Below are 21,739 nucleotides of genomic sequence, written 5' to 3'. Positions count from 1 at the left end.
CTGCAAAAACAGAAGCTCTTCTGAAGTACGAACTACGGTCAAGGGTGGGAATAGCAGATCCAGGATCAGCTGCTGAGACCAGGGTTTTTGACCAGTACCGGATTGCTAAAAACAAGGGCTCCAGAGTTTCTTTTGGAACACAGGGAGTGACAATTATATCGCTAAGACTTGTTACAACGCTCTTGACTAACTTAGAACACATTGACTCAATAACGTCTCAACAGCTTCGACAGCGATACGAGGATTACCAAACCTGCAGACTTCGACCGGATTCTGCAACTGAAATACAGCTGAATTGTTTGCCAGAAAGAAGCACCACTGGGGCCAAATTGTACACACGTAGAAAAAAGCCCTTTTGGAAGGCCGATCTCCCACCACAGAGCCCAAGCACACAACCTTCACAGCAGTTCCGAGGGGGAATCACCGATACGGTAACGCAGCTCTTCCCGGAGAAGCTGATGAGTGGCAAGTCCCGTTAGTGGCCAGCAGTTCTCAGGGAGACTCTCAGAGCAGGGGTGCAGAGACCACGAACATGCAACCACCTTCAGATCGTGGCTCAGCTAAGGCTTTGACAGAGGATGGGAAAGGGAGGAAACATACCTCTCTGCGAGGATTGGAAGAAAGAGAACACAAAGGATCTGAAATATGAGTGGCTATATATTTTGGACCATCAAATGGTTTCCATTTCTAGATTACAATCAGGATTCAGTTCGTAGCTGGGTTCATCCAAGTCCCCGAGGAGTTACTGCTTAGTTCATGCCTCCTTTTGGAAATCTGACGATCTATCTACCTCCTGGGGAAGGGTCAGGATTTCCTGGGACTGGATTTTGTTGATACAGGGGTCTACATGTTGGAAAGCCTGACAGCTTTCAGTAGCATTTGGCATTTGTCTTAAACTGGGCTTACCTATATCCTCAGGAGGTTTCTGAGGAGAAAAGTCTATGGGGTGTGAGAACGAGGCCACCAAGGTGGGTCCGTAATGGAAAGATAACGCTTTCCTCAACGTGCGGCCCGGCTCGCTCTGTCCCACTTCTCCCTGCCAGCTGCCAGCTGAGTGATGCCCACCAGCTGTACCCGGCCCTCAGCTGCTGCAGGAGAGGCACAGCCTGTTCCGACACCCCGGGCAGAGCTTCAGTTGGGCTGGAGGGACTTGGCTGAAAAGTTCTTCCAGCCGAAGTCCACACTCAGAGCTAACTAACACACCGCTCTGTATGACGTTACAGAAAGACTGAGTCTCGGGGACAGATTACCTCGTGAATTCCGAAGTGAGCGTACGAATCAAAGTAGTAATCCCTCGATGTCATTTCTTCTGGATTCAGGAGTTTTGCCATCTTTCCTCTGCCGGGGCAACTTGGCGCCAACGGAGTTTGAATGGCAGATGGCACAGGATTTGGAATGGCTACAGGCTGAAGAGGCTTGGGGGCACCACTGTACACCTAAAAGGTACCATGACAGAAGTAAATAGTCATAGCATTTCACACACACGCACGCTTGGCTCTTCTTCTGCTCCTTCAATATTTGCTTTCCTTTTTATTAATATTTTTCTGTATTAGGGATCTTACTTTTTTCCAGCTCAAATTTTTCTTCCTGGCTTTGGTCTCTCTGAAATTATCCTAATCCCCCAGTTCAGAGGGCTGTTTAGTTCAGATCATGAACAACAGCTCCATGCTGATGGTGGACAAGCTGAGGGCAGAGTCATGCATCTCAGTTCAGGGGGCCAGGTGGTCCTGCGGGCACCCTTCTTTGGATGGGGAGGCAAATCTGGGAGGGAGAGCTCCTGCGGTCAGTCAAGGCTGGGCAAGGTGGCTCTCTTGGTGTGCCCAGAGCTCCCTGACAAACAAAGAAATGGGTGCGTGTCATTTGCTGCTCTTCCGATGGCAGCCCGCCTGCCCCTGCCATCACCAGACTCTGTGCCCACTTGCCCCTTCTTAACACACTCTCCCAGGTCAGATAACCTGGCACATTCACCCTCAGACTGCCTGTCTTGCTCAAGCCTGCCAGAAACTCTGGTCCTCTCTGCAGTAGGACGACCGTGAGCTCGCTCAGATGGAGAATCCTTTAGATCACCAAGAATATTGTCCATTATGGTTGTTAACAGTACCTTTAATAGCTTTTACACCTCTCTGGCATTTCCAGGACCACAGGTATGACATCTTTCTCAGGAGCTGCTCAAATGGTCACCTTTCCAGAGCAAAGTTTCCTTGGGCACCATCCAAGCAAACAATAAAGAGGTCTTCCTCAATATTTAAAACAGAAAACAATTATCTGGTTTGGGTTCCAATAGTGGCAGCTAAAATAGCCATGAAAATATGAAGTGCAAGTGAGATGTAAGTTCAGTGAATAAGTAAATAAGTGGAAGACTCCCTCAAATCAATCCAGAATCGCAGTGATGACCTGGAGAGGTCCATGTGCTTTTCTTAGCAAAAGGATGGGCATCGTTGACCCTTGCCTTCTTCTAAGATGGCTTCTGAATTTTGAGCCTAGTCTATAGTTATGAATTTCCAGGTGGTCTCCTAACCCAATTCCAGGTGGTCTCCTAACCAGGTTCCAAATCTCCTCAACGTTTTTGAGATCAGCCAAGGCGGCCGGGGAGGGGGAGGGGGGCAACAGCTGAGGTTAATGAAAAGGTTACCACCATAGAAATACTTGGTGCACAGAAAAGGTGTCGTCTATCAGTCTACAGCACTAACATGGGATCCTTTGACCTAACAAATCCTGCAAAGCAAACTGATCAAACCCTTAGGAAAGACGGCATTGCCTAAAATACCCCATACCTTCTTAAGACTGCTGTACTGTACTGTATTTTGTCACAGAATACAATCCCAAGCAACAAAGCCCAGTCACATGAGAATGGAGAGGCAAGTGGGAGCAGTAGGGCTGACAGGCACAAATCACAGTCACATCTTACACTGCAAATTTGCGCCTCCCCCCTCCTGCAGATGCCATTCCTAGGACTTAGTTTCTACTCCTCTGCTTCTCCTCGTGGTCCTTCTCTAAATCTCTGCCCCATATTGCATGGTCATCGGATCAGGTGGACTTCAGCCCGCCCTCCTGCTGGAGCCTCCCCCAACTGTCCTGCCCTCCAGCTGGGCCCCCCTCCCTCAGGTATGAGGATGCCCAAGAGGTGTTTGGTATGAAGGCGCCAAACCACACCAGCCCTGTAAATCTCCTGAATCGGGAGAGGGATGAGTACGAGACAGGATTCCTTACTGCCATGAGATGCACAAGCCTCGTGGAAGGAGGGCCAAAAGTTTGGGCCTTCTGAAAAAATGTATTAGTCAGAAAAGGTGCCACCAAGCTCTTTTTGATTTTATGAATACGCAGAGGTGCCCTTCCTTGTGTGCAGCCTCCCTGCCTGTGATTGAGGGAAAAGCTGTGATTTGGGTGGAAAAGGGATAAGGCTGACTAAATCAAAAGGCCAAGGCTTTAGTACAACCAGCTGTATTTGTAGCTATAACAGCCAGAAAACAGGATAAGTTGTGATCCCCAAAGTAACCCTTGGGTTGGTTATAGAAAAAATGTATCAGAGAAAAACACATAACAAGCACACAGTCTTGATTAAACAGTCCTTGCCCTCGGTTAGCACTTGCTTCCTAATTGGGAAATGAGGGATAAACATCTCTCCATAAACTTGGGCTGATCTCATGCCACTCCCTACCTTTCTTGGGGGAACCTCATCCTCACCCCCTTCCTGCCGAAGGGAAAGCTAACAGCTCCTGAGTGGTTGTCATCCATTACACGTTGCTCCTAGCTTCTCCCCAGCCTGTCTGTACCGACTGGCTAGAGAAATCTGTTTTAATCCCCTTATTTGGCCACCACAATTACATTTGATTTCAAATCAGAGTCCAAGTCATTCTGCTTTTTCACTAAACTCACACTGCCAAATTACAACAGGGAAACACCCTTCCCCGGGATGATAACCTGCTAGCACAATGTTTTATATCGCTTTTGGAAGAGATCAGCCATGAATGTTGAAACTGAAGCTTCTGTTGGGCTTTCCCTAGAAAAAGGAGGTTAAAAGGGTATCCTTATTGCCATATCACCCACCAATCTGTTTCAAAAGAGCAGAAAGGTAACAAATGGGTTTAAACCAAACTGCCTTTTCTGGTTGCTAGGTAATATTCTTCCTTCCCCTCACAAGTCACAACATAGTAATTAGACCTTTTTATGCAGAATACAACATAGACATTATCCGCTGTTGGCATTTTTCCAAGAATAAGAACCTATGAAGAATCTTCTTGGAAGAGATTGAAGATCCTCCTAATCTAGTCTTTGGTTGCCAGGAGGCTTAGGAAAAAACTAAGGGGTTTGTCCTGAGCGCCTGATCCCTAGCTTGAATGATTGTGCCTATTCTGAGATGGTAGGAGTATCTTCCACTTTTTTATATGATTCCAATTTAATCCGCCTAAACTGGTAAATATTATGATTCCTTGTGGCAGGGCATTCCATAACACTGTTTTATGTAGTGAGAAAAAGTTATTTTCTCTGTCTCCAATAATAATTCTGCCATGTGAAAAAGTCCTGTGATATGAGAGCTGGAGAAATGTTATTTGAATTTGTTATCTTCCCACTGTTCATGATTCAATGAACCTCTAGTGTGGTTGACCATCGGTCCTGCCCAGAGGTGCAAATTTCCCATTTTCACAAAGAGGCAAACAGTAACGAAGGTCAGAATTCTGTTTTGATGAAGATGAGACAAGCCAAAGTTGCATCATAAATGGCTGATTTTACCCCTGAATATCAGAGGAGCTGCAAGAGGAACAGAGATAGCACAGGAACAGGAACCTGGAAAGGACAATGACTGCAACCAGCAAAATGGACCCACTGAGGTCCAACTCTGCCTATCACTCTTGGAAGGTGCAATTTTTGATCCTCCTGATTTTTGTCTTTCTAGAACCCCAAAGCTCTTTCGCTTGTGTTCCCATTTCTCTAGTTTCTCTTTTGGGGATTTAAGGGCCTAGCTTCCTCAAATTGTCTTTGCCCAAGATAGGGCCACCAAATGCAGATGGCAGCAGAAAGGGTTAGATTCTGCATCCCTGGATTTCTGCAACCCAGATCTGAGAGTCCTAAAGAGGTTTAGGAGGTTACCCTTGTGTTATGACTAGAACACGAAGCTTCCTCAGCTCTCAGTTACGTTTCTGACACAACTGAGGACATGCCCCCATCTCTGGGGGTAACCAGGCCCCCAGTCCCCTTCATGGATCACTGCCTTGTCGTGGCGAAGGGGCTTGCGTAACTCAGTGAAGCCATGAGCTACACCGTGCAGGGCCACCCAAGACGGACAGGTCACGACAGAGAGTTCTGACAAAATGTGGTCCACTGGAGAAGGAAATGGCAGCCCACTCCAGGATCCTTGCCAAGAAAACCCCATGGACAATGTCAAAAGGCTAAAAGATATGACGCCGGAAGATGAGCCCCTCAGGTCGGAAGGTGTCCAATATGCTACTGGGGAAGAGCGGAGGGCATTTCCAAGTAGCTCCAGAAAGAGTGAAGCGGCTGGGCCAAAGCCGAAAGGACGTTCAGCTGTGGATGTATCTGGAAGCGAAAAGAAGGTCCGATGCTGTAAAGAACAATATTGTATAGGTACCTGGAATGTAAGATCTATGAACCAAGGCAAGCTGGATGTGGTCAAACATGAGATGACAAGATTGAACGTCGACATCTTGGGAATCAGCAAACTGAAATGGACGGGAATGGGTGAATTTAATTCGGGTGACCATTATATCTACTACTGTGGGCAAGAAAGCCTTAGAAGAAATGGAGTTGCACTCATAGTCAATAAGAGAGTGGGAAAGGCAGTAATGGGGTACAACCTCAAAAACGACAGAATGATCTCAGTGCGTATCCAAGGCAAACCATTCAACATCACAGTCATCCAAGTCTATGCCCCAACCACTGATGCCGAAGAAGCTGAAGTTGACCGCTTCTATGAAGACCTACAACACCTTCTAGAACTAGCACCAAAAAAGATGTCCTTTTCATCATAGGGGATTGGAATGCTAAAGTAGGAAGTCAAGGAGTAATCGGAATAACAGGCAAGTTTGGCCTTGGAGTACAAAATGAAGCAGGGCAAAGGCTAATAGAGTTCTGTCAAGAGAACAAGCTAGTCATAGCAAACACTCTTTTCCAACAACACAAGAGACGACTCTACACATGGACATCACCAGATGGTCAATACCGAAACCAGATTGATTATATACTTTGCAGCCAAAGATGGAGAAGCTCTATACAGACAGCAAAAACAAGACCAGGAGCTGACTGTGGCTCAGATCATGAGCTTCTTACCGCAAAATTTAGGCTTAAATTGAAGAATGTAGGGAAAACCACTAGACCACTCAGGTATGACTTAGATCGTATTCCTTGTGAGTACACAGTGAAGGTGATGAATAGATTTAGAGGATTAGATTTGGTAGACAGAGCGCCTGAAGAACTATGGACGGAGGTCCGTAACATTGTACAGGAGGCAGCAACTAAAACCATCCCAAGGAAAAAGAAATGCAAGAAAGCAAAATGGCTGTCTGAGGAGGCATTACAAATAGCTGTGGAAAGAAGGAATGTGAAAAGCAAGGGTGAAAGGGAAAGATGTCAGCAACTGAATGCAGATTTCCAGAGAATAGCAAGGAGAGATAAGAAGGCCAGTGCAAAGAAATTGAGGAAAACAATAGAATGGGGAAGACTAGAGATCTCTTCAAGAAAATTGGAGATATCAAAGGAACGTTTAGTGCAAAGATGGGCATGATAAAGGACAAAAAAGGCAGGGACCTAACAGAAGCAGAAGAGATTAAGAAGAGGTGGCAAGAATACACAGAAGAACTATACAAGAAAGATCTTAATGTCCCTGATGTCCACGCTGGTGTGATCGCTGACCTTGAGCCAGACATCCTAGAGAGTGAAGTCAAGTGGGCCTTAGGAAGCATTGCTAACAACAAAGCTAGTGGAGATGACAGTATTCCAGCTGAGTTATTTAAAATACTAAAAGACGATGCTGTTAAAGTGCTGCACTCAATATGCCAGCAAGTGTGGAAAACGCAACAGTGGCCACGGGATTGGAAAAGGTCAGTTTACGTTCCAATTCCAAAGAAGGGCAATGCCAAAGAATGCTCAAACTATCGCACAATTGCACTCATTTCACATGCTAGCAAGGTTATGCTCAAAATCCTACAAGCTAGGCTTCAGCAGTACGTGAACCGAGAACTACCGGATGTACAAGCTGGGTTTCGAAGAGGCAGAGGAACTAGAGATCAAATCGCCAACATTCGCTGGATCATGGAGAAAGCACGAGAGTTCCAGAAAAACATCTACTTCTGCTTCATTGACTATGCAAAAGCCTTTGATTGTGTGGATCACAACAAACTGTGGCAAATTCTTAAAGAGATGGGGGTACCAGACCACTTTACCTGTCTCCTGAGAAATCTGTATGCGGGCCAAGAAGCAACAGTCAGAACCGGTCACGGAACAACCGATTGGTTCAAAATAGGGAAAGGAGTATGACAAGGCTGTATACTGTCACCCTGCTTATTTAACCTATATGCAGAGTACATCATGAGAAATGCCAGGCTGGAAGAATCACAAGCCGGAATTAAGATTGCAGGGAGAATCATCAATAACCTCAGATATGCGGACGATACCACCCTAATGGCAGAAAGTGAAGAAGAACTAAAGAGCCTCTTGATGAGGGTGAAGGAGGAGAGTGCAAAAGCTGGCTTGAAACTCAACATTAAAAAAACTAAGATCATGGCATCTGGACCCATCAATTCCTGGCAAATAGAAGGGGTAGAAATGGAAGCAGTAACAGACTTCATTTATTTGGGCTCCAAGATCACCGCAGACGGAGACTGCAGCCATGAAATTAAAAGACGCTTGCTCCTTGGGAGGAAAGCTATGGCAAGCCTAGACAGCATATTAAAAAGCAGAGACGTCACCTTGCCGACAAAGATCCACATAGTCAAAGCTATGGTTTTTCCAGTAGTAATGTATGGCTGTGAGAGCTGGACCATAAAGAAGGCCGAGCGCCGAAGAATTGATGCCTTTGAACTGTGGTGCTGGAGAAGACTCTTGAGAGTCCCCTGGACTGCTAGGCGGTCAAACCAGTCAATCTTAAAGGAAATCAACCCTGATTGCTCATTGGAAGGACTGATAATGAAGCTCAAGCTCAGATACTTTGGTCACCTAATGCGAAGAGAGGACTCTTTGGAGAAGACCCTGATGCTGGGAAAGATTGAAGGCAAAAGGAGAAGAGGACGGCAGAGGATGAGATGGTTAGATAGCATCACTGAAGCAATGAGCATGAAACTGAGCAAACTCAGGGAGGCAGTGAAGGGCAGGAAGGCCTGGCGCGATGTGGTTCATGGGGTCACGAAGAGTCGGACACGACTTAACGACTGAACAACAAAGCGCCCAGTGCTTCCTATTCGGCAGTCAGTCTGTGCACCTCCACTTGCAGACAAGAAGGCCTTATTAAGAGAGACTGACCTGTCCCAAAAGAAGCTTCTGCCCGTGCTTCTGTAATGGCTCCCTTTCTGGCAGGACAGACCCTCTGAGGTCCTGGCTCTTAATTTTGGCCACAGGATGACTCTTGCCTCACCACAGTTACAGCTCACAGGAGATGGAGAAGGTTGTCTCTAGGTGACTGAAGGAAGAACCCTGGAATCTATTATGGGCCTCTCAGTGGCTTGGCTAACCCACTTCGACATTCTTGAATGTCGGCAAATGTGATTTGTTTCCTAAATGTTATGGTTATAAATGTTATACTGAAGAAAATTGGTATCATGTGTCAAAAATAGTAAGAGTGGGCATTTAAGCTTTCTCAAAAGGTTGAAAAATAGCACCATAGCAACAAAGTGAAGTGATGCAACTTGCAAATAGAAAGAAACTAGCAGGTTCACCCCTAAATGAAATGACCTCTTTGTTCCAGCTTAAGCTTTTTGCAGTTTATAAATAGCCTGAATCCTCACCTATTTTCAAAAGCTGCCGGGAGGAGCACAAAGAATTCCACCCCCCTCAAGACCACAGTCTCATTCAGAAGGACTCTGAAGGACAGAGAGGATGATCAAGGCCGGGGCCAGCCAGCAGATTGGGTCCCTCTGCTCCAAGGCCACTGATTCTGTTCACCACACCTCTGGTGGGCAGAGTGACGGAGTGGCCTTGAACAGTGGATTAGGGCTTGCAGATGATCTGAGATGGGTCCCTCCAGAAGCCTTTGCCAACCCTATCTTTCCATAGGAAACGTGTGATTTTTTTTAAGAGAAGAGAAAGGGAGAATAGAAATAAGGAAAAAGATGCATGTAAATAGTTCTTAAGTGGAGTGAGATATGTGAGTTTGGTTAATATTCTTCCCACTTCCTTATCCAAGTCATTAATACAAATGTTGAAGAGTTCAAGGCCAGGACAGAATCTTAGACTCATCGAAGGCATGATTTGGAAGACCACCCACTCCCACCCTCTGCTCAGGGCTGGAATCCACCGGACTTTTCCCAAGAGGTGCCCATCCAGCCCTGGTGGGTAAACCCCCAGTGAGGGCAGCCCACCACCGTCCTCACCAGGTGTTGGCCCTACCTAACGCCTTTCCAGATCAGGAAATCCCCCCTCACGTCCAGCCTGAATCCCCTTCCTCCTCCGCTTACCCTTTCCTCCCTTGCCTCTCCCCGTGTCAGCCAGGCACGAGTCTGCACCTGTTGCACCAGGCAGCCTTTTAGATGCTTGCAGGCCATTCTCACATCTCCTCCAGCCTCCTCTCGTGCAAGCTAAACAGGGGTAACCTTACCCACTCCCCCGAGGGCTTCGCTTCCACACCCCCGGCTCTCCTAAACCCGCTCCAGGCTCTCCACGTCCCTCCATATCCTCCCTACCCAGGGAAGGCTACAGTGGAACCGTTCCCTCCCGTGATCAGCGTGATGCTTTGGCTAACGCAGCCAAGCATTGCATTGGCTTTTTGTGCTGCTGCATCACTCGGCTTGCTCGTGATTGGCTGGTGGTCGACTAGAATCCCGGCTCCTTTTCCCATGCGCCCCCTCCAGCCGGGCCTCTCCAACACCACGCCTAGGCATTTGTTTTGTCGGGGCCAGGTGCAGGAGCTCACACTGATCACTGTTGTACATCATGCTATTGGATCTAGCCCAATATTCAAGCTACATTTTGAAATGATGCAGAAGCATTTATGAGCATCCTTTGGGTGTGGTTGTTCAATCAGTTGCAAATTTACTGTGCACTGTACCTTCTGACCCACATTTATCCATCAGTCCCACAAAAATCTCATGATAGATTTCAACAAATGCTTTGCTGCAACCAAAATACACTACACCCACAACATTACCTTGGTCTACCAGTCTGAACACACTGACATAAAAACAGGTCTGATTAGGCAGACACAAGATCCTTGTGATGGAATGGAATTATGAAGGCCGGGCTCAGGGAGATAAGCATTTTCTTAGCTCACCAAAAGAGCGTGGGAACTACAAGAGGATGAGACTGGCACCTCCCTGAGGAATTCACACTGTTGTGGCTGGAGGACTTTGGGAACTGGGGTTTGAGTCTGGGAAGATTCTTGCTAGAGGTTGTAGCTAATAAAGATAGCTGAACTGAATTGGCATTGTCTCTTGGAGTTCCTTGGGCTAGGCCTGACAGTCCTCTTGACAAACCCATCCTGGTAACACTAGTATCTATTCTAAGGACTCCTTGCTTGGCAGTCTGCTCTAGTACAGTATCTTGCTAATACTAGGCGCTTAGCTGGTCTGTAGCTTTCAGGTCCTCCTCCTCCCCTTTTGAGCATCCCACAGAGGATGCTCTTTGGAGTGCAGATGTATTACTGCTATCTCACGAAGGGATAGGTGGAAAACATAGTCTAGTTTGTGCCCATTCACTCATTTCTGAGGCAAAGATGTTTTATTCCTTGCTTTGTGTCAATGACTGTGATGCATTTGGGAAGGGAGGGTTCAGGAAGTATAACCAGAATCAAAACGAAGTTCTTCCTTCTCTCAACATACCAGAATTCAGTCAAAAGGATTAACAGCGAGTTCAGAACTGACTGCAATGGTTCCACTAAATTCATGGCTACTAGAGAGGCAATACCAGCTTCTGGTATGGAAAATGTTAGGAGAATCAGGCCCAGTCAGGGAGGCCACAGCCAGAAGAGCAAATTTGGGGAGGGAGGTGTCTTAAAAGCATATTTTGTACCTTTGGGGCCATTATTGGCCCAGGATGGTGGGACTCTTTTCCTTAACAAACATGGTTATGATCTGCAGTGGCATTTATGTCTGGACTGACATCTAATAATCAAAGTAAAGGAGATAATTTTTTTAAAGTACTTTTATACATTTAAAAAAGCCTGTAATTCTTCCCCCTAATATTGTCTTAACCCCAATTTTCCTATTAAAACAGAAAGATTGGATGGCAGTGCATTTTTGCTTTTGTTATGTCAGGGTTCACTCTTTCTGGATCTCAGTTCTGAAGTGGAAGTTGTGTTAAGAAGCCGAGGAAGAACTACAGGGATGCTAAGAACTGAGAAGGACGTTTGCCCGGGTCACCTTTTAAGGATGGCAATTTTGCTTCCTTCTGATCGAGGGAGAGCATAATGTGATTCCCACAGGGTCAGCCAGACGAGGCGACTTTTGCGAGGGCATTTGCTAGACTTTACGCCAGCTGTTGCAGGCTATTTGCATTTAGCTCTGTTGCATTTCCCTGTAACAGGGGTGCTGGTGGAGATGATTCTTCCCAGCCAAAGAGGAACAAGAACCCGGGAGAGAGACATTCAGATGAATCTAACAGGCTAGATCAGAATCACGAATACATTTCTCCTATCGGGCGGGGGGGGGGGCGGGGGGGGCGTTTCTAGTGTGCAAAACGCAGCTGCGACCCAAGGGTTATCCTGCAGCTTCTGCAGAGCTGGGAGACCTTAACGACGCGTCCTCTGCCGCTGCTCTCTCGAAAGATTACAGATGTGCTTCCACCTGCCTCGCCGGTGCTATTTTTAACTTCCTCGACTGCAGCTGCAGCCTTGCAGCCATCAGCGCCCCGCTCCTTTTGATGTATCGCTTCAATTACCTTCTCCGGGTCATTCTGCTCCTATTTCCTCAGTTGGGGGGGAGGGGGCGTTCAGAAAGCTCCCGCGTTTGGATCGGCGTGGGGAAGCCGGGCGGGCAGCCGTGCTGGGGGAAGGAAACGCAGAGCCAGCCGCTTCTCCCCCACGCTCCCTGCGGGGCGAGAGAAACTCACGGGGCCGCTGGGCTAAGTTTTCGGGAAGGCTTCGGAACTGAGAGTCTAGCAGTGCAGACACACGACACGCACACGCACAGAGCGAGCGAGCCCGACACGCGCTGCGGCGACGCGGGCCGCTGTCCGCCCCTCCATCAGGGTCGGATTCAGACGCCAGATCGCCGCCCGCCCCCGCGCAGCACCCTGGACAGCTCCGCGCCGCCGCCGCCGCCGCCGCCGCCGCCGCCGGACACCGCCCGGCCCCTGACGCCCCGCTCCGGCCTCCCGGCCGCCTAGACCGGGGGCCGCAAGGCGCGCCCGGCCCTCCGCCGCGCAGGCGACCTCCGCCCGGGGGAGCCCTTCGCCCGCCTGCCCAGGCGCGGGCGTTGGGGCTCGCGGCGCCTCCGGCCCTCCGGGGCTGGGGCGAAGGGCGGCCAGGCGCGCCGCTGCCCACCTACCTCGGCGTTCTCGGCGGCGTTCTCCGCCATTTTCCTCCGGAGGAGCAGGCAGCGGGACGAATGTTTCATGCCCATAAGAGCGGCCCTTCCCGCGCCCGAGACGGCGCCCAGCGAGCGGCTCCGCTCCGAGCCAGCCGACCCAGCGCCGCGAGCCTCCGCCTTCTCTGGCGCCCGAGCGAGCGAGCGAGCGACCGCCCGCCCGCCCGCCCGCCCGCCTCTCCCGCCGCTGCTTCCCCCGCAAGGTCGCTCCCTCGCTCGCTCGCTCGCGCGCGGGATGAGTCGTCCCAGGCCGCCCCCTGCGGAGAGGAGAGGAGAGGAGAGGAGCCGAGGCGAGGCGAGGCGAGGCGAGGCAGGGGCGGGCGCCCGAACCCGAGGCCGGCGGCGGCGGGCGGGCCTGGCGCCTGGGACCGAGGAGCCCTTGGCTGCCCGCCCGCCCGCGTCCTCCTCGGCTGCCCCAGGAACGGGCTCGCTCCCGGGCCCGCCGGGCTCCTGTCCCGAGGAAGGCGCGGCGGGGAAGACCGCGCGCCTCCACTCTCGCTGGAGCCGGACAGCTTTCCAGGTCAGCTCGCCCGCCGCTCCCGCCCGCCGCCTCCCGCGGACTGAGCGGCGCTGCCAGCCGGAGCCCCCCCTACTCCAGGCCTGTCCCGCCCGCCCCGGCGACACCCCCCCCGGACCTTTCCCCGAGGCGGCCCAGGAAGAGAAGCGGCCCGGAAGGGCCTTCCCGGCCTGAGTCGGAGGGTTCGCCGCCCAGCCCGGAGCCCCTCCTGGCCCGCAGCCGGCCGCTCCCGTCGCCCTCGCGAGCGCCGCCGCCGCCGCGGTCCTGACTGCGCCCCTGCAGCGCGTGACGAGTTAACTGAGGGAGCCTCTGGCTCTGAAGGCCCCCTTCCCCTGGTTGCCCCGGCCGACAGGGAAGAGCCCCCTAGCCCCACAGTGAAGGGAAAGGCCCCCTTCCTCCAGGATCCCGGGCCAGGAAGTGGCCCCCTCTTGAAGGAGCTGAGCCGGGCCCTTCCAGGCTCCTGCCCATAGGGGGAGCTCAAAGTAAGGGGGCTGAGGGACCTCAGCCCTTCGCAGTTCTGGGGCAGCCAAGAGTTAAAGGGGGCTGGAAACCAGCCTCCCCCTCCACTCCACACTGCAGGAGAGTCCTCCCCCTCAACTGCTTCCTCCTGCTCCCCACCCCCAGCTGGGCTGCTGCTCCTCCTCTGCCCCCTGCTCCCTCTCCCCTTCGTGTCCCTGTTTCATGTTTCCTGTTGTGCCACCTCTGTTGGTGGGCACTAATGCTGACTGGGCCTGACAGCCCTCTGAGCCAATGCACCTCACTCCCTTTCCAGGGCAGGACTGGGTTAGCACTGCTCACCAGGTCCTTGAAAGGGCAGCACTGGCAGGGGCTGAATCACTAAAGCAAGACAGCCTGGAAGCCCCCCATCAAGCCACAGGCGAGGCAGTGGGTGCCAGCAGCAGAAATGGCAAGAGAGGAGGCTGACCAGGGATAGCTCAGGCCGTGAACCCAGATACCAGGGGCATAGTCAGTCACTGACCTCAGTATTCTTCCTGGGCTTTCCTTGAACTGGACGATGGCCATGAAGACCATCAAGGCCCACCCAGCTGGCTTGAGCCTGGCTGAAGCTTCCCAGACAGCCAGCATGGCTTTTCTAGTAATACATCCTGGTTGTAATATCAGAACAGAAGCCCTTCCTGCAGCTGATGTTATCCACCCACTCCTTAAAACCTCTTGGGATTAATTTTGGTGACTATTTACCAGGCCTGAAGGAGGAACTAGAGAGGATGTGGAAAGTCCAGGCCAGTGTGGTCCCAGTGGTAGTAGGAGCACTCCGGGCTGTGACTCCTAAGCTGGGAGAGGGGCTCCCACAGATCCCAGGAACAACCTCAGAGCTCTCTGTCCAGAAGAGAGCAGTGCTAGGAACAGCCAAGATCCTGCGCAGAACCCTCCAACTCCCAGGCCTCTGGTAGAGAACCTGAGATTGAGGAAGACACAGACCACCACAGGGGTGAGAAGGGATTTTTAAAAAAATCACATTTATATAGCCACCCATCTCTCACAAAGCAACTCTGGGTGGCGTGCAACAATTTCCTCCTGCTCTTCCCCTGCTTCGTGCCAGTTGCTTCTCAACAGTTTAGTTTAGGCATTCTTCCTCTGGGACGTTCTTGTCCCAGTGGATCTTCTAGAATGCCATCTGAACACGCAGGGCCTAGTGCTTCCTTCCAAGGTTTTCAACATTGGTGGTGATGTAGTTGTAGCTATCCTATACAGCATTCTTTGTACCCTTGTTTATTCAGGCATAATGGTCAGAGAATCTGATAAATCTTGGTGGGGTTTCCCCCTCCCCCCGCCTTTCCTGATCCATGCTCCGGGCAGATGGCTCAGTTCATGAGCCAGTGCTGACATGTGTTTGTTCCAGTTCCTCATAGTAGAGAATCGTCAACCAACCTAACCCTTTTTCTCTGGGTGTGTGTGTGTGGGGGGGGGGGGGGGGGGTTGCTTCTTGCAGGGCACTGCCCTTTCAAGATCTAGTGTCACCTTTCCCATTTTGCAGTGACTCTTCCTCTTCCCTGAGCCCTCAGGGGCTCTTTCACATGCAAGTGTCTGAAGAGTTCCTCCTTTTAGTTGGGGTTCTCCAGACTTTAGGGGCTTGGTACCAAAGGAGAGATCATGAGTTTCAGCAGGGCAAAGAGTTATCCTCCAGTTTTCTGCTTCTTTCTTGCTTCTGGTGTTGTTCTCCTTCCCTGTTTGTGTCTCTTCCTTACAGAGGGCTGCTTCCATAGCCCGTTGCAGTTCTATGCCCTCTTTCTCTGTATGGATGAATCCTCACCCTTTCTCTTCAGCTGAAGGATGACCCCTTACTGCTCCAATCCTTGGACGATTTCTTCAGGCCCACTACAAGCTTGCATTGGCTGCGAACCTATCCCAGCTTGTCGTTAGGCACCAATGTGCCACAAGCGTTGCCGTCCCAGTCTTGGTCTCCTGCCCATTTGTCTACACTTTTGCTCTTTTCTAAAGCTCTCACGTCAACTGAGTACAAACTCTTGACTTACAGGGAAAGGGGTTAGCAACTTCCCCGTAGTTCCTCAGGCACACTCCTGTTTGCTCCTCTGTTCTTGGGAAGCTCTCATCCCCCCTCCCCTTCCCCTTCCCCCTCCCCCTCCAGCAGCAAAGCCCAAGAAGAAACGCAGCTGCCCTCTGCTTAACCAGAGAGAGGCACAGCGCAGATCAGGCCAAGCCCGTTCAGAGCGGCTGGGAATTGAGAGTGGCCGTGGGGAAGAGCACCCTTCACGCTGGCCCTGGCATTCCTCCGGGCCGTCTCACTGGTGGGCTGGATCGCGTCTGAACTCGAAGCGGAGAATCTCTCCTATGATCTCCAACTCACCGGTTGTTAACCGCTTCTCTGCGGACCGTCCCTCTTCTCCTCTTTCTTACTCCTATTCTGAAATGCTGGAGCTGTTTTAGCTCCTCCTGCAGAGCGACTGAGTTACCGCTTTCTAATTTGGGAAGATGCGTGTTCTGAGATCGTCGGCACTGGAGGCATCGCTTTCCTCCTTTCGTATTCCTGCTTGCTTGTTGTCGCACTGTGGCTGAGACATGAGGATTTTAGAAAGGTAAAACAAGACTTGGTTTCAGAAAGCACCTCGACACCGTTCGGTTCCCCCGGGCTAGATCTCGGGCGATTACTTCAAGGCCCTCCTCTCCGCGGAAACATCTGGGGCAGGGTGGGGCGCGAAACCTTCGGAGCGTCCGGTTCTGTGTTCTGTTCTCAGAAGGCGAAAAATGCGACAGAGCCTCGCTTTACTTGGAACCAGCCGTGGCTGCCCTATTTTGAGAGCCCCCCGTTCTCCATGTAACTAAGATCGCGTCGTGCAATTTTCTTAATGCCTTAGACGCGTGTGTTTCCGACCCTGCCCCGTGCATTTCCCACTAGTGAGGTGGTGGGAGGGGTTGCTGAGGAAGAGGAGCAGCAGCGCGTGTGTCTTGTGTGCGAAAGACCATGTGGGGGGCAGGATGCGGGGGGGGGCGCTCCGCATTCCCACTGCTCCTTCTTCTGCTGCTTCTAGCGCTGGTCCCCCCAGGCCATCCTCTTCCCTTTTATTTCACCTCTTCTAAGTTTCGATTCAAAAGTAACGTGTGCTTTTTAGCTCAGCCCCTCCAAAGTCTAACAGGAGATTTTTTTTTTTCCTCCTGCCCCCCCCCCCGCCCCTCCCAAATGAGTCCTGCTTGCTTCACTGGATGTCTCGTCTGCCTTTGCTCCAGGCAGCGTATGCAGAACCCCCTCCTCCAGTGCCCCCTTCACCTTCTCCTGTGACAGCGCAGCCATGTTCCTTCTTGAAGACACACACACACACTCATTCACAAAGCAGACCCGCCTTTCCCTTTGAAAGAGATGGTTGCTTTAAGGCTTGCCCTTGCCCTCCCTCTTCCCAGCTTAGGGCTGCTACATAGCTAGTAGTCCAGTCTCCTCCCCCCCCATCTTGGGCCAAGGACTCTGGGGCAAGTGAGGAGGTGACTAGCTCATGCCCATCAGATGTCCACCAGGCTGAGGGTGAGGAACAGCAGCCTGCCAGTCCCCTTCCCTCCCCGCAGCCTCTTTGCCTGAGATTTGGGGGCCCTGGACCCTTTTGGCGCCTGGAAGGCTGTCAAGGCCTGACGTTGGGGCCAGGATGTTGTGGGGAGCCCAGCAGACATGCGTTGTGTGGTGCCTTTGGTTTTTCCCCCTTCATATTGGATTTTAAAAAAATTTTGTTTGGTTATGGGGTTCGTTCGGTTCCAGTTCCAGGTATTACTTCCAGGGAAAGATTGGGGGTCTTAAATCAAGACTCTTTATTGTCCCCTAATTTCACTAAATCGTACCCACTGAAGACTTCTAAGACTGCAGCTGAAGGATCCTCATGGAAGGAAAACCATCTTTGACTCTGCCGTTAAACCACTGACTGATCGTCCTCCCCGAGAAGACGATAGCCAGTTGGGTCAATTTAATTTAACACATTTATTTGATTTCCACCCTGCCTTTCTATCCAACTGGACACTCAAAGCAGCCAGAAACATTAAAATATTAGCAGAGTAGACTACAGCACTATCACAGCAGTGCTGACTGGCGAGTGAGATCAGATTAAACAAGAAGCTCGTCTTCTGCAGCAGGAGCTAAGAACACACCACGGCTGGGCTGGTTTGCCCCTGGCCTCCTGAGCACGTGCCCACATGCCCCGAACACACCACTGGACTTTCCACCCTGCCCTGGGCTCCAGCCATGGGTGGGCTGGCTCGGCCACCCCTCCGGACCAGCGTAAGGTCGTCAGGCCTTGTTCTGCCAGGCCTTGTTCTCCTATGACTGTTCAGAAACAGAGAACCTGGGCATATTCCTCAACTAAGGCTCAGTTGCCTATTTGCATGGTGTGCTTGGCATCAATACAAAACAATGTTTTATTCAGTATCTGATTTTATTTAAAACATGCTAAAATGCATAGTTAAATCATCAAAACAATAACTGTTTCTTTTTCTGGGAATAATGCACCCACAAACGTGTAGTTTTGTTACAGCATCCCTTAGGTCAGTGGTTGACAAGAGGCCCTAGAGAGGGTGACAGAACAGTCAATTCCTTAAGAGCCTGTTTTCCTCAGCTGGCTCCTTGGCGCATCGTCTTCACTCCCCCCACATGGGGCCAATCTCCCTTGCTCCGTGCCGTCCCCATTGGGACACAGCAATGGGAGGCCCGCCTGCCCACGCCTCCCTTAGGCCCCCTATTCAGGGAGGGGGACTCAGCCTGGCTTCCCAAGCAAGCATTTCCGTGGGAACAACAGCAATTGTGGGCTGGCTTCAGTTCAGCAGCGTTAAAGGCATAATTCCTCTTCCATACTGTACTTAACATGTTTGGACCTTATGAATGTTTCAGGAAAAATCAACATGCTGTTAATTCTTTAAGTAAAATTAATAATTTTCTTCAAAAATAAGGTTTAAAAATGGCCTGCTGCCAGATCCTTAGGCCTAACTCTGATAGCTAGCTTATGCACCCAGATGGATGCCCCCAATTCACATCTCTAAGCAGATAGATATTCGTGCTGCGGAAGAACGCATTCCCCAAAGAAAATCAGCCCGCCAGGCATAAGGCTAATCCGCGGGCCCTCTGCTTGACAGCTATGCCTTATAACTCAGAATTCACGTACTCACAGCCATGTGGGAAAACACACAGCCACGCAGTGCCGCTCTGTGTTCTGGAAAGCCGGGTCGTGGCCTTCAGCAGGCGGGAGGGTCCCCTCCGCAGCCCACCCTCGCCCCACCCCACCTGGTCTTCCAGGCAGCCCAGGAGGAAGAGTCCCACCCGGGTCAGAGCCCGGGGCCTCTGGGCTCCCGTGTGCCATGGCGACTGGGGCTCCCAGCGGTGCAGGGCAGCATTTCGGCACGCAGGTCCACAGATTTATGTGTCCGCAGCAGGAAATACATGAGGTGCTGACTGCCTAAAGGGTTAGCTGGCTAGCGGCAAGCAGGCGTAACAAATAGAAATACAGTCTTTTTTCTTAACACATTTAACAAGCATAAGTACATTTTAAATCTGTTTTCTTATCACCTTTCCCAAACCCCAGGAATAACCCCCGTCCAAAATATTCAAGAGATAACCGCTGTGCAGTTTGAAAGGATTGCAAAGCACGGCTGGTATTACTATGTTCCTTCCTGAAAGCTAGAAAGAGCCGCTTCTCAGAATGCACCTCTTACTTCTATTCGGGCACCAATTATCCACAAGTCAAGAGGGTGGCGTGTACGTATGCTTCAAGGGTCAAGCACAACCGCTACCTGACCTCAATCAAAGAGAGATGAAGTCAGATTGAATGAAAGACAGATGGTTTCTTCCAGAATCGGTGTCTCCCCACGACATACAATAATGGACCATTTGACCTGGTCATGGCGGGATCTATTCTTTCTTGCCACCTTTGAGCCATTCTTCCCGTTAGGGAAGGAAAACGAGCAATATGGTCTTGCATTCCCTTGCCCTCCTATACAGGGGAGAAAAGAGGAAACTAAATACAGGGTCTGTTTTCAGCAGAAGCTTCATATTGTTCGGGACATGTCGTTTAACCTGGCAGAGCAGGTCAATATTCGTGTTTCCTGAACTTCTAGTGCGGAGAGATGGTGCCTTGCACCTTGAAGTGCGGATCTGACCACATGCTTGCATCAAGCGCTCATCTGCATTTCCCCCATCGAATTAGTAATGATACATCATCCACATCAACTATGTTAATGAATGCTTGATACCTAAGATACTGATCTAAGTTTCTGCGTATAGCGAAGCTGCAAGCAGCGACCTGAGAAACCCTGGGGTAGCCTCCCCCATTCCTCTATGCTCATCTTCCTTTGACTTTTAAAATGGCTGTTCAAAATGGAAATGGCTTGTGTGATAATATAAAGAGCGTGAACATTTTGTTTAATTTCACAAGACAATGGAAACCTGTAGAATAAATTATACAGTAAGACAGAAGCAGAGATGTGCTAGCAGAGAGGTTTAAAGAACAAGTTTCGAAGCATTAACTCCTCCTTTCCCCCTTTGTTCAAAAACATTGCTTCCTGCCAGAAATCACACCCCTTTGCATACTCCGGCCCCTAATGTATTGGATGAAACTTCCAGCACAAATGGTCCCATCTTTTTTTTTCTGAAACAATTAAAAAATTAACCAGATGTATGTAATCCTTTTGTGATCCATGATGGAAAAAGGAAACATAACTGAAAAAAACATTTCTACTATGACCCACGGGATGCACTGAATGTTAGTCAACAGATCATGTTTTTGCTTATGCCCTCCCTGCCTCTCACCTACAGGGCATTCATGTTAACTACTATGAATGTCCAGACTATGGGGAGGTATAACATAATTTGTGCGGAGTGTCAGGATTTGGGTTAGCACATCTAGAGATGCCGAGAACCACCATAAAGTGCATAGAATAATGTGAGCATGCTTGGAGTAAAACCTCGGTGCATTGGTTGTGCTTGTGTCACACTGGCCAAAATGTGCCAATTTTGATTAGTATTGTGTCCTTATCAAAGCAAGGAATGCTGCATATGGAACAGGTATAACTAAGCATTGTAGCCCAGCATATCTTACTAAAGTGTATTATGTGAAGGCTTTGGTTGACCAAAGTCACGATGGACAGCAGAGGTCAATATCTATGGACCCATCCAGTGATGGCCAGGGCATATGGAAGATTGTGACTTGGAATGTAAGTGGAGTAATGAATTTATGAGAGAAATGAAATAAAAAAGGTATGTTGTGTGGGTATGACATTAAGAGAAGTACTATATAGATCTGAATGAAGGTGAACTGATACTACGAAATTGAGCTGATGAATCTATGAATGGAAGTCAAGGTTAGAATTAATTAGGAATGAAAGGACTACAATATATGTCAGAAAGTATTAATTGGTGTCATTTAGATTGTTTGGGGTGTGTATAAAAATGAGAATCCATAGGTTGCTGATAATTGCATGTTACACTCCAGCGAAGAGTGACGATAGAAGAACTGGGGATGAGAAAACTGTGCCATATTTTGAATAAAATGCAATCCACAGGAAAAAATATTTTCTGTAGACCAAGGGAAAAAGAAGGCAAAAAAGTCAGTGAGCCACGTGGAGACCCACAAACAAATGAGGGCGGTAACATCTTTTTCAAATACTGTACATTGTAAGGATAAGGAATCCGTATGTACACACAGAAAAGAAAAAAATAAAAAAGCATGCCTGATATGATTGTTTATGATGAAAAACTAAAAAAATTAGTGAAGGATAGAAGAGTAATCATAGGTTCTGAATGGGGGACAGACTCTCATGAGGTAATCCAAGAGCACCGTTGCTTCCTGGCTCAGAGTGGATGCTTGGACAAACTGGGGATGAAAGAAAAGTGAAGATGTTAAAGAAATGGAGTCAAAGTAGCACATTTGGAAGAAAATAAGGTATGACTCCTCTATAAAAATAATATTAGAAGATAGACAAATCTCCCAAGATAGAAAGTGGACATAGGAAAGAGGATGTTGAAGCTGTTACAGAGTGTCACCTGAGTGTATGGAGTTACACTAATGGAAGTATGAACAAACATGTTTAGTGG

The 21,739-nt window shown here is 49.7% G+C and overlaps 1 protein-coding gene across 1 annotated transcript in view; it reads right to left on the bottom strand.

The window, feature by feature from the left end:
- The window catches only part of PRMT8 (protein arginine methyltransferase 8), a 42,140-nt gene extending 29,312 nt beyond the window's left edge, over window positions 1-12,828 (bottom strand). Inside the window, exons 1-2 of the mRNA XM_088144830.1 lie at window positions 12,648-12,828; window positions 1,251-1,436 (exon numbers count right to left, since the gene is read on the bottom strand). Coding sequence (XP_088000956.1) covers window positions 1,251-1,436; window positions 12,648-12,722 — 261 coding nt within the window. The 5' untranslated portion in view covers window positions 12,723-12,828. The remainder of the gene's footprint in view (window positions 1-1,250; window positions 1,437-12,647) is intronic.
- Between the last annotated feature and the right edge of the window lie 8,911 nt (window positions 12,829-21,739).

The sequence above is a fragment of the Python bivittatus genome, unplaced genomic scaffold, assembly GCF_059951505.1.
Source record: "Python bivittatus isolate LINGU-HERP-01145 unplaced genomic scaffold, Pbiv_v1 ctg000010_np1212, whole genome shotgun sequence".
In the NCBI taxonomy this organism is placed as follows: Eukaryota; Metazoa; Chordata; class Lepidosauria; order Squamata; family Pythonidae; genus Python; species Python bivittatus.
This window is presented reverse-complemented; position numbering and strand designations above follow the sequence as displayed.